Source organism: Dendrobates tinctorius, unplaced genomic scaffold (genome assembly GCF_039654945.1).
Source record: "Dendrobates tinctorius isolate UK_male_01 unplaced genomic scaffold, ASM3965494v1 ptg000513l, whole genome shotgun sequence".
Lineage (NCBI taxonomy): Eukaryota > Metazoa > Chordata > Amphibia > Anura > Dendrobatidae > Dendrobates > Dendrobates tinctorius.
This window is the reverse complement of record NW_027362172.1, coordinates 139,894-153,870: the sequence shown is the minus strand read 5'-3', so window position 1 is coordinate 153,870 and position 13,977 is coordinate 139,894. Positions and strand designations below refer to the sequence as shown.

General features: G+C 44.4%; 1 protein-coding gene across 2 annotated transcripts in view; it reads right to left on the bottom strand.

Annotated features, from left to right (window-relative positions):
• Window positions 1-13,977, bottom strand: part of CCNT1 (cyclin T1) — an 85,439-nt gene that overhangs the window by 39,919 nt on the left and 31,543 nt on the right. Inside the window, exon 4 of one of the 2 annotated variants that reach the window (XM_073564979.1) lies at window positions 1,308-1,442. The exons of the other annotated variant lie outside the window; for it this stretch is intronic. Within the exon in view, the coding sequence (XP_073421080.1) occupies window positions 1,308-1,442 (135 nt within the window). The remainder of the gene's footprint in view (window positions 1-1,307; window positions 1,443-13,977) is intronic. 2 annotated transcript variants of the gene reach the window in all.

Genomic DNA, 13,977 nt, shown 5'->3' with positions numbered 1-13,977 from the left:
ACGGGCTGCATTAACGCAGTATGAACCTGGCCTAAAAGGGGAGTGCTTTGGGATATCTAAGCTTTAATATACTGTGGTTTGATTCACATTCTTCTTTATCACTTATTTCCATATGTGTCCGTTTGCAATTTTGCTGGCTTTTGTCTGAATCTACAATGTGCAAACTCCAATAAAAATAAGGAAAAGTATTGCTTAACCAGGTTTGACTGATACTGTATATATCTTAAAGAGAAACTGAAAGCTTTCCCAGGTCCACAAAATCACCACTATAAATTTATTGCCACGTGAATACCCTAGCTAACAAGCTTTTAGTGTCTAAAGGATAACTATATTTAGCAACAAACGTTTGAGTCCACAGCGTATCATCCGCATGTGCATGCAAAATGCATGTTACGCAGCGTTTATGTGCATCATCTTACACATGACGGAAAAAAAACGGTGTGTGCATGCGTCTGTGTTGTTTATGCGCATGCGTTCGATATGACATCAGACAAAAATGGGAGTGTCTCATGGGATTTCTATTTATATTTTGAAGAACGCATGCGTATCAAACGCGTACCAATGAGTTCCCATAGACAGCAATGCGTTTTTTTTACTCATCCATCTGCGCATATTTGACGGATTTTTGGCGCCTCAAAAAATGCAACATGTTGCGAGTCCGCGCCCCGCCGCACACTGCAAAACCACGCGGTTAAATATGTTAAATATATGTACGCATGCGGATCTATGCAGATCAAACGCTGCGCACATAAATGCAAATGTGAAACCAGCCTAACTGAGGAGGCAATATTTTCCCCAGACTAGTCATCCCACTAATCATGCTATCACGCCCCTGTGGGTGGAAGTAACATGATTTGCAAGAGCGGTGTCACCCCTGATTCTTCGTAATGGTCATCTGTGTCCTACGTCACTGCAGTCTCTCTGGGCAAGCACATATCGCCAATGAAGCTAGATAGAGTACACTCAGCTTACTGCACATTTTTAGTGAGGCAGAAATTTACAAAGAGTTGACAGTGAAGACACGCTTGAAAATCATGTTAATAGTGCATGTTAATATGATTAATGGAATGAATAGTCTGAGGAAAACAATGCCCCCTTGATTAATCACCAAATAAGTAGCATAAAAACCTCCAAAGTTACAATATTGTCTTTTGCAATATTCAGTAATCCTTTAGACAATCCGCTATCTCTCATATCACTCTCTTCTTGACCCTCTACAATCTGGTTTCCACTCTTTACACTCTACCGAAACTACCCTTACTAAAATCTCTAACGATGTTACAGTTAAATCTAATGGCCACTACTACCTGATGATTCTCCTGGATCTCTCTGCAGCAATCGACATTGTGGATCACCAGCTCCTCTTCACTATGCACCGCTCTATTGGCCTCAAGGACACTGTTCTTTCCTGGTTCCCCTTCTCTTCTCTCTATATACTGCCCCTAATAGATAAACAATCAATAGATTTGGGTTCCAGTAGATGAGGGGATGGTGAACTGGATAAGCTACTACCTGACAGGCCGCCGTTTGTAAGGGTGGGGATGGGGTGGTGGTATCTGGCAGTGTACGGAGCAGTGTTGGAGCCCCTCAGGGTACAGTGCTGTTGCCCTTCCTCTTCACATTGTGTAACAGCTGACTTTCAGTATAAGGCTGGGTTCACACGTAGCGGAACTCTTGTGGAAATTACCGCGAGAATTCCATTCCGCGGGAAAATCGCATTTTAAATTCACGAGATTTTCCCGCGGAAAAACTAGTATTTTGCAGGCGTAATTAGCTTGTAGAATTGCTTGCGTTTTCCAAGCGATCTGGAGCATCGCTTGGAGAACTGATTGACAGGTTGGTCACACTCGTCAAACATAGTGTTTGACGAGTGTGACCAACTTTTTACTATTGAGGCCGCCTATGCGGCATCAATAGTAAAAGATAGAATGTAAAAAATATTAATAATAAAAAAAATATATTGTTATTCTCACCTTCCGACGTCCCGCGCAGCCTTCCCGCCTCTCTCCACGCTCCCGGTCCCAGTAATCCTTTGCGACAATTACCGCGATGACGTCTGTTCTCGTGGGATCGCGACGTCTCGCGGTCATTCGCGATGATGTCGCGCGAATGACAGCGAGACTTTGCGATCCCGCGAGAATGGACGTCATCACTCGCAAAGGCTTACTGGGACCGGGAGCGTGGAGAGAGGCGGGAAGGCTGCGCGGGACGTCGGAAGGTGAGATTAACAATATTTTTTATTTTAAATTCTATTGTTTACAGGCATGTGGTACCCAAAGCCCGGAGGACAGTCTCCTCTCCTCCGGACCGTGGGTACCATCCGCAAATGTTCTGCTTACTTTTCGCATGGTGTGCGCAGCCATATGCGGAAAGTAAGCAGAACAATGCATTCCTATGGGTGCGGAATCGCCGCGATTCCGCGAAATTAATGAGCATGCTGCGTTTTTTACCGCAAAGCGATTCCGCCGCGGTAAAAACCGCAGCATTAGCACAGCATTGCGGAATCCCATAGGAATGCATGGGATGCTTATTTTTCGCTGCAAAATCGCGCGGTTAAAACCGCCGCGGAAACACGAAAAAAACGCCACATGTGAACTCAGCCTAAATCAGATCTCTGTCACCTCCAAAAATTCTCAGATGACTCAGTGATTGTAGGGGGCATTGTGGGGGACCGGGGGGAGGAGGAATACATAAGGATGGTTGGTGTCTGACTTTGTGGATTGGTGCCAGACTAACTGTTTAGAACTAAATGTGAAGAAAACCAAGGAGATGGTGGTGAGTTATAGAAGGCAAAAAGATGACTACTTACTGATCACTATTGCTGGCCAGGAGGTGAAGATGGTTAAGAGCTACAAATATTTTGGGGTCCACCTTGACAGCAAACTCGATTGGAGGTGTCACACGGAAAAGGCTTATAAGAAGGGAATGAGCAAACTGTACTTTCTACGGAAGCTCAGGTCTTTCAATGTGTGCAGTAAAATGCTCAAAATGTTTTACCAGTCCGTTGTGACAAGCACCATCTTTTTTGCTATCATTTGCTGGGGCAGTAGTCTGCGAGTAGCTGACGCTAATAAGCTCAACAAACTTATCAAGAAGGCAAGCGCGGCTGTTGGCCTCCATCTTGACTCTTTTGAGGAGGTAGTGGAAGATAGGATTCAGAAAAAGTGTAGGGCTATAATGAACAATAATACACACCAACTATACGAGCGGTTCATGAATCAGAAGAGCACATTTAGCAGCCGTCTAATCCTACTTAGGTGCAAGAAGGAGAAATTCAGGAAATCGCTTGTGCCTACTGCTATGGGGATATATAACAATTTCCTAAGGGTAAAAGACGACAATGACCTATATGGCTGGTGCACTAATAGCAATGAGATTTAAGATTTAAGTACCTGCACTTACACAAATTTGTTTATAAGGTAACGTGGTTAGTCATGTGGAAGATCTGTGTCTAGGAATTACTTTATGTAATGCTGTTTGTAATGCTGTAATGTTTGAATGCTGTTTGTAACGCTGCTGTAATACCATAATTTCCCTTGGGATCAATAAAGTGTATCGTATTCAAAATTTTCACATAAATAAAATATAGTGAAGTGATTGCAATATTCTTACATCTATAACAGGATCCAGACCAAAAATTGAGCTGCATAACTATGTAATGCTGTGTGTGATTCCAAGGGACACGGTGGTATGCTTGTTGGGTGATGAGGAGGAGATAAGAGTGGATAATATTATGAAGACAGCGATAGCCAGACTACTCTATATGGCTCGGAAAGTGATCGCGAGAAACTGGATAAAAGAGGAGCCGCCGCCTAGAGGAGAATATCTCAAATATGTGAAAAATACCATTAGGCTAGAAAAGGGGGTTTACAAGAAAAGAGGGAAATTGGTGTTGCATGAAAAGCTATGGACGCCATGGCTGGAGTATGGTTAAGGTTGCGGATAAATGTTGGTTGGGGCCTCGAGGAAGATTGAATATGTGGGGAGCTACCTGTAATGCTACAAATGGTGGAAGGATATTATTAACCTTTATTTTGTTCTACAGAAGAAGATTATATGGACAATACAAGCAGTCTAATAGGGTTGGGGGTGGATGCTGTTATACGGGGTTGTTAATATGAAAATGTTTGCATTCGGAAAATTTGTATCATAATATGCTTTCCTTGATAAAAATCTACTTGATTAAAAAACTATGTAATGCTATTAGAAGATTATAATTTTTATCATCTTATCAAATAACCTGATTAAACCAAATAAGAGCTACATAGTGTGTCCTGCATGTGAAGACTTCCGGGGCATAGACCGCGCTGGAAAATACCGGCGCATGCGCAGTACCGCTTATATGCTTCGCCCACAGTTGGGCAAAGCATACTGCGCAGGCGCCAGAGGCCTCTTTGAATGCGCAAGCACGGCAAACAACGTTATCTGTGATATTCACAGATGAAGATTACGCTCAGCAAGCCGAGGAGGGAGGGGAAGAAGCCAACTAAGCCACGCCCATCGGACCGGACCACGGCGATTTGCATACCTCTTCACCAACATAACAAAGGTATTTTTGCATCAAAGGTGAGGGGTCGGGGGGAATAAAAAATCCTAAAAGAATCCTTATGGGACGCACAATAGTGTGATATCTTTACATGATATCACTAAAAAGGGGTGACAGATTCCCTTTAAGTCTAATGTGTATGGGGGCCTAAAGACACTTTTCATTATATGGGCAGCAAAACATGCATTGTATCAACAACTTGCTTGTTATATATTAGTGCCTAAAAAGGACATAAAGGTAAGGCACACTTTTGAAATGTGCCTTTTCACTTCATATATCCCATACAGAAAATCTTGGATGGCTACTTAAAGTATAGATGAAAGGTAAGATATTATTAAAGGACTACATGAAACTAGTTATTTTATATTAATCATTTTCTGTATGAGATTCATCCAAAAAAGATGCCTTTCAAAGTTTTGCAGTGTCTAAATGTACTTGTTAGCACTAATTTAGACAGGCAAGCTGGTGATACCGTGTACTGCATACGTGTTACTATCCATAGAGTGACTAGTGGCTAAGGGCTCATTCACACATCTGTGTTTTTCATGAATGGCAATCGTACCTGTAATAGTCTATGAGTCTGTTAGCACGTCAGTGATGTTTTGAGGACTGAGTGGTCCGTGCACAATTTTGGAGACATGTGTCTTAATGATCTGCGTGTGAGATCAAATTCAGCATGATGCCATCCATGTGCTGCCACCGTTTTTCACTGACTGACAGATAGAAGGTAGAGAATTTTTTTTTCTTCTCATCAGCGAAAAAAATGATGAAACACTGATGAAACTTGGTCAGTTTTGAAGAGACAGTAGGTTTTCAGCAAGCCTACATCCATAGAAGATTTGTGGTTTGATCTCAAAGACGTTTAGAACAACCTTACTTGTACGTACAAGAATTGATGCTGTTTTTAAGACAAAGGGTGGTCACACCATATTGATTTGATTTAGATTTCTCTTTTGTTCATTCACGTTATATTTTGTTAATTAAAAAAAATAACGATTAACACTTCTAATTTAATTTTGCAGTATTTTTCCAATTACCGTAGATAAAACCTTTGCACAGTACTGTGTTTTTTAAAATTTTTAATGGGTTTGTAAGAACATATATTATGGAATACCCATTCGCATTAAACATTCTGTATTAAACGCTCTGCTCTATAGCCATTATGTGGGCGTGACGTGAAGCGAGTCTGCATTGTGATTGCTATAAGTGTGTGCTAGAAGTGTGAAGATTAATTTAAGAATTAAAACCAGAAGGATGAATACAGACTGTGCCCTGCTACCTGCCACCATCGCACTCTAACAAGCATCTCTATTCTTCCGACAGGTATGTCCATCCACCAAGCTCTCCTGCTCTCCTGCTGTCTGTCTATGAAGGACACACAGTGCGTCACCCAGCTTTGCACATAGACTTGCCTCTGCACCTAGCATTCACATGGTATGTCCATCCACCAAGCTCTCCTGCTCTCCTGCTGTCTGTCTATGAAGGACACACAGTGCGTCACCCAGCTTTGCACATAGACTTGCCTCTGCACCTAGCATTCACATGGTATGTCCATCCACCAAGCTCTCCTGCTCTCCTGCTGTCTGTCTATGAAGGACACACAGTGCGTCACCCAGCTTTGCACATAGACTTGCCTCTGCACCTAGCATTCACATGGTATGTCCATCCACCCAGCTCTCCTGCTGTCTGTCTATGAAGGACACACAGTGCGTCACCCAGCTTTGCACATAGACTTGCCTCTGCACCTAGCATTCACATGGTATGTCCATCCACCCAGCTCTCCTGCTGTCTGTCTATGAAGGACACACAGTGCGTCACCCAGCTTTGCACATAGACTTGCCTCTGCACCTAGCATTCACATGGTATGTCCATCCACCCAGCTCTCCTGCTGTCTGTCTATGAAGGACACACAGTGCGTCACCCAGCTTTGCACATAGACTTGCCTCTGCACCTAGCATTCACATGGTATGCCTTTCAGCTAACCCCAGCTTACCCCAGTGTTATTTATGACCTTGTTTACTCTGGCTTGATCATATACATCTGGTCCACTCTTAATTGTCTGGCCAAGATGAGCAGAGACCACTCCTCTCTGCTTCACACCTGACTGCACTTAGTTGTACATATATTGCAGAGTACAAGTCTGCATAGACTTCAGTCTGCATTGTGATTGCTATAAGTGTGTGCTAGAAGTGTGAAGATTAATTTAAGAATTAAAACCAGAAGTGAACCAGAAGGGAACTGAAGGTAACTGGACACAGTCACTGTAAACAATGTTTCTGTTTGTTTTCACTTTCACCCCAATAATCCTTCACTTTCTGCTAATTCCCCTAATCCCTACTCCTAGTAAGGAACTGTTCATCTCTTCTTCAATCCTCCCCATCCACCTCACCTCCGCCTCAAAACTGTTCCTTAACATACAATCCTCTGTCTCCAAACACAGACAGCCCCCTCATGCCCTCTCCTGCTCCCACCTGCTAACACTTTCTCTGCTCCTTCTCACTGCTGGTGATATCTCTCCAAATCCTGGTCCTCCTCACCACATTCCCACAGTCATTTCTACCTCCCATCCACGCTCTATCACAACCTTCCGTAACCTCTCCAACCTTATACCCATTCACCCAGCCCCCGCTTCCCCAGTCCCACTAACAGGAGCTCTGTGGAACGCTCGCTCTGTCTGCAACAAGCTTTCCTACATCCATGATCTTTTTGTTACTACCAAACTCTCCTTCCTCGCCATCACCGAAACCTGGCTCACCCCTTCTGACACAGCCTCTCCTGCTGCACTTTCGTATGGCGGCTTCCACCTTTCTCACACCCCCCGCCCCAGCAGCAAACATGGTGGAGGAGTTGGTTTTCTCCTGTCAGATACCTGCTCCTTCACCCCAATCCCACTGCCACCCTCTGTTACCCTCCCTTCCTTTGAGGTGCACTCTGTGCGCATCTACTCCCCCTCCAACCTCCAACTGGCTGTCATCTACCGCCCCCCAGGGCCAGCCACCACCTTCTTTGACCACTTCACCACCTGGTTACTTCATTTCCTTTCCGCGGACATCCCTACTATCATCATGGGCGACTTCAACATCCCCATTGACACTTCCCTCTCAGCTTCCACTAAACTTCTATCTCTCACTTCCTCCTTCGGCCTCACTCAATGGTCTTCTACAGCCACCCACAAAGATGGCCACACACTGGACCTCATCTTCACCCGCCTCTGCTCCCTATCTAACCTCTCTAACTCACCTCTTCCTCTCTCTGACCACAACCTGCTCACATTCTCTTCCCTCTTCACTCCATGTCTACAATCCCCACCCCACAAACTTTCACACCCTCGCAGGAATCTTAAACACCTTGACCTACACTCATTCTCCGAATCCCTCCTCCCTCTTACAGATATAAGTTCCTTACACAATGCGGATGACGCTGCCGCTCTATATAACACCACAATAGCTGTAGCTTTGGAATCCGCTGCCCCACTTACACATACCAAAACTCGCAAAATCAACAGACAGCCCTGGCACACCAGCCTGACCAAAGAGCTGAGGCGAGCTTCCAGGGCTGCTGAGCGCAGATGGAAAAGATCCCACTCCAACGAGCATTTCATCGCATTCAAACAGTCCCTCACTACTTTCAAGACCACACTCGCCACAGCTAAACAAACCTACTTCTCATCTCTCATATCCTCCCTGTCTCACAACCCTAAACAGTTATTCAACACCTTCAATTCTCTCCTCCGCCCCCCAGCACCTCCTCCCTCCCCACTCATCTCAGCTGAAGACTTTGCCTCATTTTTCAAGCAGAAAATTGATAACATCAGGGACAGTTTTGGTCAACAACCCCCAGAGCCCTTCCTCCCGACTTCCCAGCCCTCCACCTTCAAAACCAACTTCTCCACCATTACAGAAGATCGACTCTCCACTCTACTCTCAAGATCACATCTCACCACCTGTGCACTCGACCCGATCCCATCCCACTTCATCCCAAACCTCACCACAGTCTTCATCCCAACCCTAACCCATCTCTTCAACCTATCACTAACAACTGGTGTTTTCCCCTCAAGCTTTAAACATGCCTCCATCACACCTATCCTCAAAAAGCCCTCTCTTGACCCATCCTCTGTATCTAGCTATCGCCCTATATCACTTCTCCCATACGCCTCCAAGCTACTGGAACAACACGTCTACCTTGAACTGTCCTCCCATCTCTCTTCTTGCTCCCTCTTCGACCGCTTACAATCTGGCTTCCGGTCACACCACTCCACTGAAACTGCCCTTACTAAGGTCACCAATGACCTCTTAACTGCCAAGAGCAAGCGACACTACTCTGTCCTCCTCCTCCTGGACCTGTCGGCTGCCTTTGACACAGTGGACCAGTCCCTATTATTACAGACCCTCTCATCCCTCGGCATCACAGACTTGGCCCTCTCCTGGATCATCATACCTAACAGACCGGACATTCAGCGTCTCCCACTCACACACCACCTCCTCACCTCGCCCCCTATCTGTCGGAGTCCCACAAGGTTCAGTCCTAGGGCCCCTGCTGTTCTCTATTTACACCTTTGGCCTGGGACAGCTCATAGAATCTCATGGCTTTCAGTATCATCTTTATGCTGATGACACACAGATCTACATCTCTGGACCAGATATCACCTCCCTACTAACCAGAATCCCTCAATGTCTGTCCACTATTTCATCCTTCTTCTCCACTAGATATCTGAAACTCAACATGGACAAAACAGAATTCATCATCTTTCCCCCATCTCACGTGACCCCCCCTACGAACCTATCAATTACAGTAAATGACTGCCCACTCTCCCCAGTCCCACAAGCTCGCTGCCTCGGAGTAATCCTTGATGCTGATCTCTCCTTCAAACCACATATCCAAACCCTTTCCACTTCCTGCCGACTTCAACTCAAAAATATTTCACGCATCCGTTCATTCCTCACCCAAGAATCTGCAAAAACCCTAGTCCATGCCCTCATCATCTCTCGCCTTGACTACTGCAACCTCATGCTCTGCGGCCTCCCCTCAAACACTCTCGCACCCTTCCAATCTATTCTAAACTCTGCTGCCCGACTAATCCACCTGTCCCCCCCGCTATTCCCCAGCTTCTCCCCTCTGTCAATCCCTTCACTGGCTCCCAATTGCCCAGAGACTCCATTACAAAACCCTAACCATGACATACAAAGCCATCCACAACTTGTCTCCTCCATACATCTGTGACCTCGTCTCCCGGTACTTTCCTGCACGCAACCTCCGATCCTCACAAGATCTCCTTCTCTACTCCCCTCTTATCTCCTCTTCCCACAATCGCATACAAGATTTCTCTCGCGCATCACCCCTACTCTGGAACTCTCTACCACAACATATCAGACTCTCACCTACCATCGAAACCTTCAAAAAGAGCCTGAAGACCCACCTCTTCCGACAAGCCTATAACCTGCTGTAACCACCGATCGACCAAACCGCTGCACGACCAGCTCTACCCTCGCCTACTGTATTATCACCCATCCCTTGAAGATTGTGAGCCCTCGCGGGCAGGGTCCTCTCTCCTCCTGTACCAGTTATGACTTGTATTGTTTAAGATTATTGTACTTGTTTTTATGTATACCCCCCTCACATGTAAAGCGCCATGGAATAAATGGCGCTATAACAATAAATAATAATAATAATAATAATAATAATAAGTGGCTATTTAATTTTTAGTATAGTGTCTGAAAAAAGTTTGGATAAAGCCAAAAAGCACCGTGAGTGTCTAAGGCTTAATCTGATCAAATAAACCTTTAGCTTTGAACTTCCAGTCAGTGTCAAGTCTTCCGTTTATAGTGCATTTACCCTGCATTTACCCTGTAACTGCCATCCCCAGTTATAGTAGAAATCAGCATAAAACAATATTTCAAACTATAATGCTGAAATGAACCCAAAAAGTTTATGATGACACAATTTATAGTAAAAAATAGATAAAAGAAAAAAAAATCAAATGAAGATAAGAGACACTGCTACTCCAAACAACAGTTTTATAACCCTTAAGAAACGTATCCAATATATAAAAATAACCACAATTACAGTTGTGGCCAAAAGTATTAGACACCCCTGCAATTCTGTCAGATAATACTCAGTTTCTTCCTGAAAATGATTGCAAACACAAATTCTTTGGTATTATTATCTTCATTTAATTTGTCTTAAATGAAAAAACACAAAAAGAATTGTCCTAAAGCCAAATTGGATATAATTCCACACCAAACATAAAAAAGAGGGTGGACAAAAGTATTGGCACTGTTCGAAAAATCATGTGATGCTTCTCTAATTTGTGTAATTAACAGCACCTGTAACTTACCTGTGGCACCTAACAGGTTTGGCAATAACTGAATCACACTTGCAGCCAGTTGACATGGATTAAAGTTGACTCAACCTCTGTCCTGTGTCCTTGTGTGTACCACATTGAGCATGGAGAAAAGAAAGACCAAAGAACTGTCTGAGGACTTGAGAAACCAAATTGTGAGGAAGCATGAGCAATCTCAAGGCTACAAGTCCATCTCCAAAGACCTGAATGTTCCTGTGTCTACCGTGCGCAGTGTCATCAAGAAGTTTAAAGCCCATGGCACTGTGGCTAACCTCCCTAGATGTGGACGGAAAAGAAAAATTGACAAGAGATTTCAATGCAAGATTGTGCGGATGTTGGATAAAGAACCTCGACTAACATCCAAACAAGTTCAAGCTGCCCTGCAGTCCGAGGGTACAACAGTGTCAACCCGTACTATCCGTCGGCGTCTGAATGAAAAGGGACTGTATGGTAGGAGACCCAGGAAGACCCCACTTCTTACCCCGAGACATAAAAAAGCCAGGCTGGAGTTTGCCAAAACTTACCTGAAAAAGCCTAAAATGTTTTGGAAGAATGTTCTCTGGTCAGATGAGACAAAAGTAGAGTCTTTGGGCAAAGGCATCAACATAGAGTTTACAGGAGAAAAAAAGAGGCATTCAAAGAAAAAAACACGGTCCCTACAGTCAAACATGGAGAAGGTTCCCTGATGTTTTAGGGTTGCTTTGCTGCCTCTGGCACTGGACTGCTTGACCGTGTGCAGGCATTATGAAGTCTGAAGACTACCAACAAATTTTGCAGCATAATGTAGGGCCCAGTGTGAGAAAGCTGGGTCTCCCTCAAAGGTCATGGGTCTTCCAGCAGGACAATGACCCAAAACACACTTCAAAAAGCACTATAAAATGGTTTGAGAGAAAGCACTGGAGACTTCTAAGGTGGCCAGCAATCAATGAGTCCAGACCTGAATCCCATAGAACACCTCTGGAGAGATCTACAAATGGCAGTTTGGAGAAGGCACCCTTCTAATATCAGGGACCTGAAGCAGTTTGCCAAAGAAGAATGGTCTAAAATTCCAGCAGAGCATTGTAAGAAACTCATTGAAGGTTACCGTAAGCGGTTGGTCGCAGTTATTTTTGCTAAAGGTTGTGCAACCAAGTATTAGGCTGAGGGTGCCAATACTTTTGTCTGGCCCATTTTTGGAGTTTTGTGTGAAATGATCAATGTTTTGCTTCATTCTATTTTGTGTTTTTTCATTTAAGACAAATTAAATGAAGATAATAATACCAAAGAATTTGTGATTGCAATAATTTTCAGCAATAAACTGAGTATTATCTGACAAAATTGCAGGGGTGTCAATACTTTTGGCCACAACTGTATAAAGTGTAATCATGTTAAAATTTATTTCTGTGGAACTTTGGGCTATTAAAAAAACATGTGAAACACAAACCCCAAAATAAGATGATCAGAGTTTCCTGCTACTGTACTCCCCAACAATCAGCCATAATCTGTAGAGAAATCAGACAGCAAGTGCCTATACTGTACTCCCCAGCAATCAGCTGTAATCTGTGGAGAAATCAGACAGCAAGTGCTTATTTCACTAATGTGCTGTCATGAGTGAAATAAGGTGTTGTACAGCTGTACATCACTGTGAGCGGCTAAGGCCTCTTTCACACTTCAGTTTTTTTGCATCAGTTCAAATCCGCCAAAAAGTCATACAAGCGGATCCGTTGTTAACTGATGTGAACAGATGGCACAGGATCCGTTTTTAGACGGATCCTGAAAATGCGGAAATTTAAAGGAGAGAGAGAGAGAGAGAAAATTTTTGTTTTGTCCGGCACCCAGAAAGAATTTGGGGTTAAATTAGTGTCTGGAGGATCCGCCAGAGAAAAAAACGTTACAAGGTCCGTTTTGAAATCTTTGAGGATGGTGACGGACAGCAACTTTTGGCGGATCCTCAAAAAAAACGGATGCAACGGACAGCAATCCGTCACAATCCGCCATTAATGCAAGTCAATGGGGAAAAAAACGGAGGATCCGTTTTTTTCAAAACCTGGCGGATTGTGACTGATTGTAAAAAACGGAAGTGTGAAAGAGGCCTAACAAAAGAGACTTCTGAAAAGTCTTCTCCCCTCTATTTACAACCCCAATAAGGCTATTTGATTTCTTTTAAAAAAAAACATGGATTTTTGTGATAACTCACCATAAAATCCTTTTCTCCAAGACGCTCATTGAGAGACACAGATACTGTGGGTGTATGCTTCTGCCGCTAGGAGGCTGACACTAGGTAAAAAAAGAGGTTAGCTCCTCCTCCGCCGCATACACCCTCACCCCTATTGCGGGCGGAAATCAGTTTGGTGCCAAAGCAGTAGGAGGACAACAAAATCAGCCTTAATACAGGTACAACATGTCTAGAAAAAGACCACCCTTACATCACATAAATAAATGTGTATTAACTAAACAGAAACAGAGCCAACTGGCTAATAGGGTGGGTGCTGTGTCCCCCAATGAGCGTCTCGGAGAAAAGGATTTTACGGTGAGTTATCACAAAATCCATGTTTCTCCTTCGCCTCATTGGGGGACACAGATACTGTGGGACGTCCTAAAGCAGTCCCTGGTTGGGAGATTGACTCACCGATCCAAGCTACATGCACCTCTTGTTTAAAGGTGCTGCTTGGAGAATCCTTCTACCCAGGCTCAGATCCGCTGAGGCCTGAGTATGGATATTATAATATTTGGCAAAAGTGTGCAGGCTGGACCAGGTTGCTGCCTTGCAAACCTGTTCCGTCAAAGCCTGGTGCCGAAGCGCCCAAGAGGCGCCCACTGCCCGAGTAGAGTGCGCTCTGATCCCTGCTGGAATCGGCGTGCCTGTAATGAGGTAGGACTCCTGAATAGTCAAATGAATCCATCTGGCTATGGTCGATCTTGAGGTAGCGAGTCCCTTCCTGCGCCCTTCGGGGAGCACAAACAACGTGTCTGTCTGCCGAAAGGGTGCCGTCCGCGACACGTACCTTTGGAGGGCTCTTACCAGGTCTAACGTGTGAAGAGCCTTTTCCACACGGTGCACTAACATCTTCATTAATGTGAAAAGAGGACCCGACTTTTGGCAGAAAAGGAG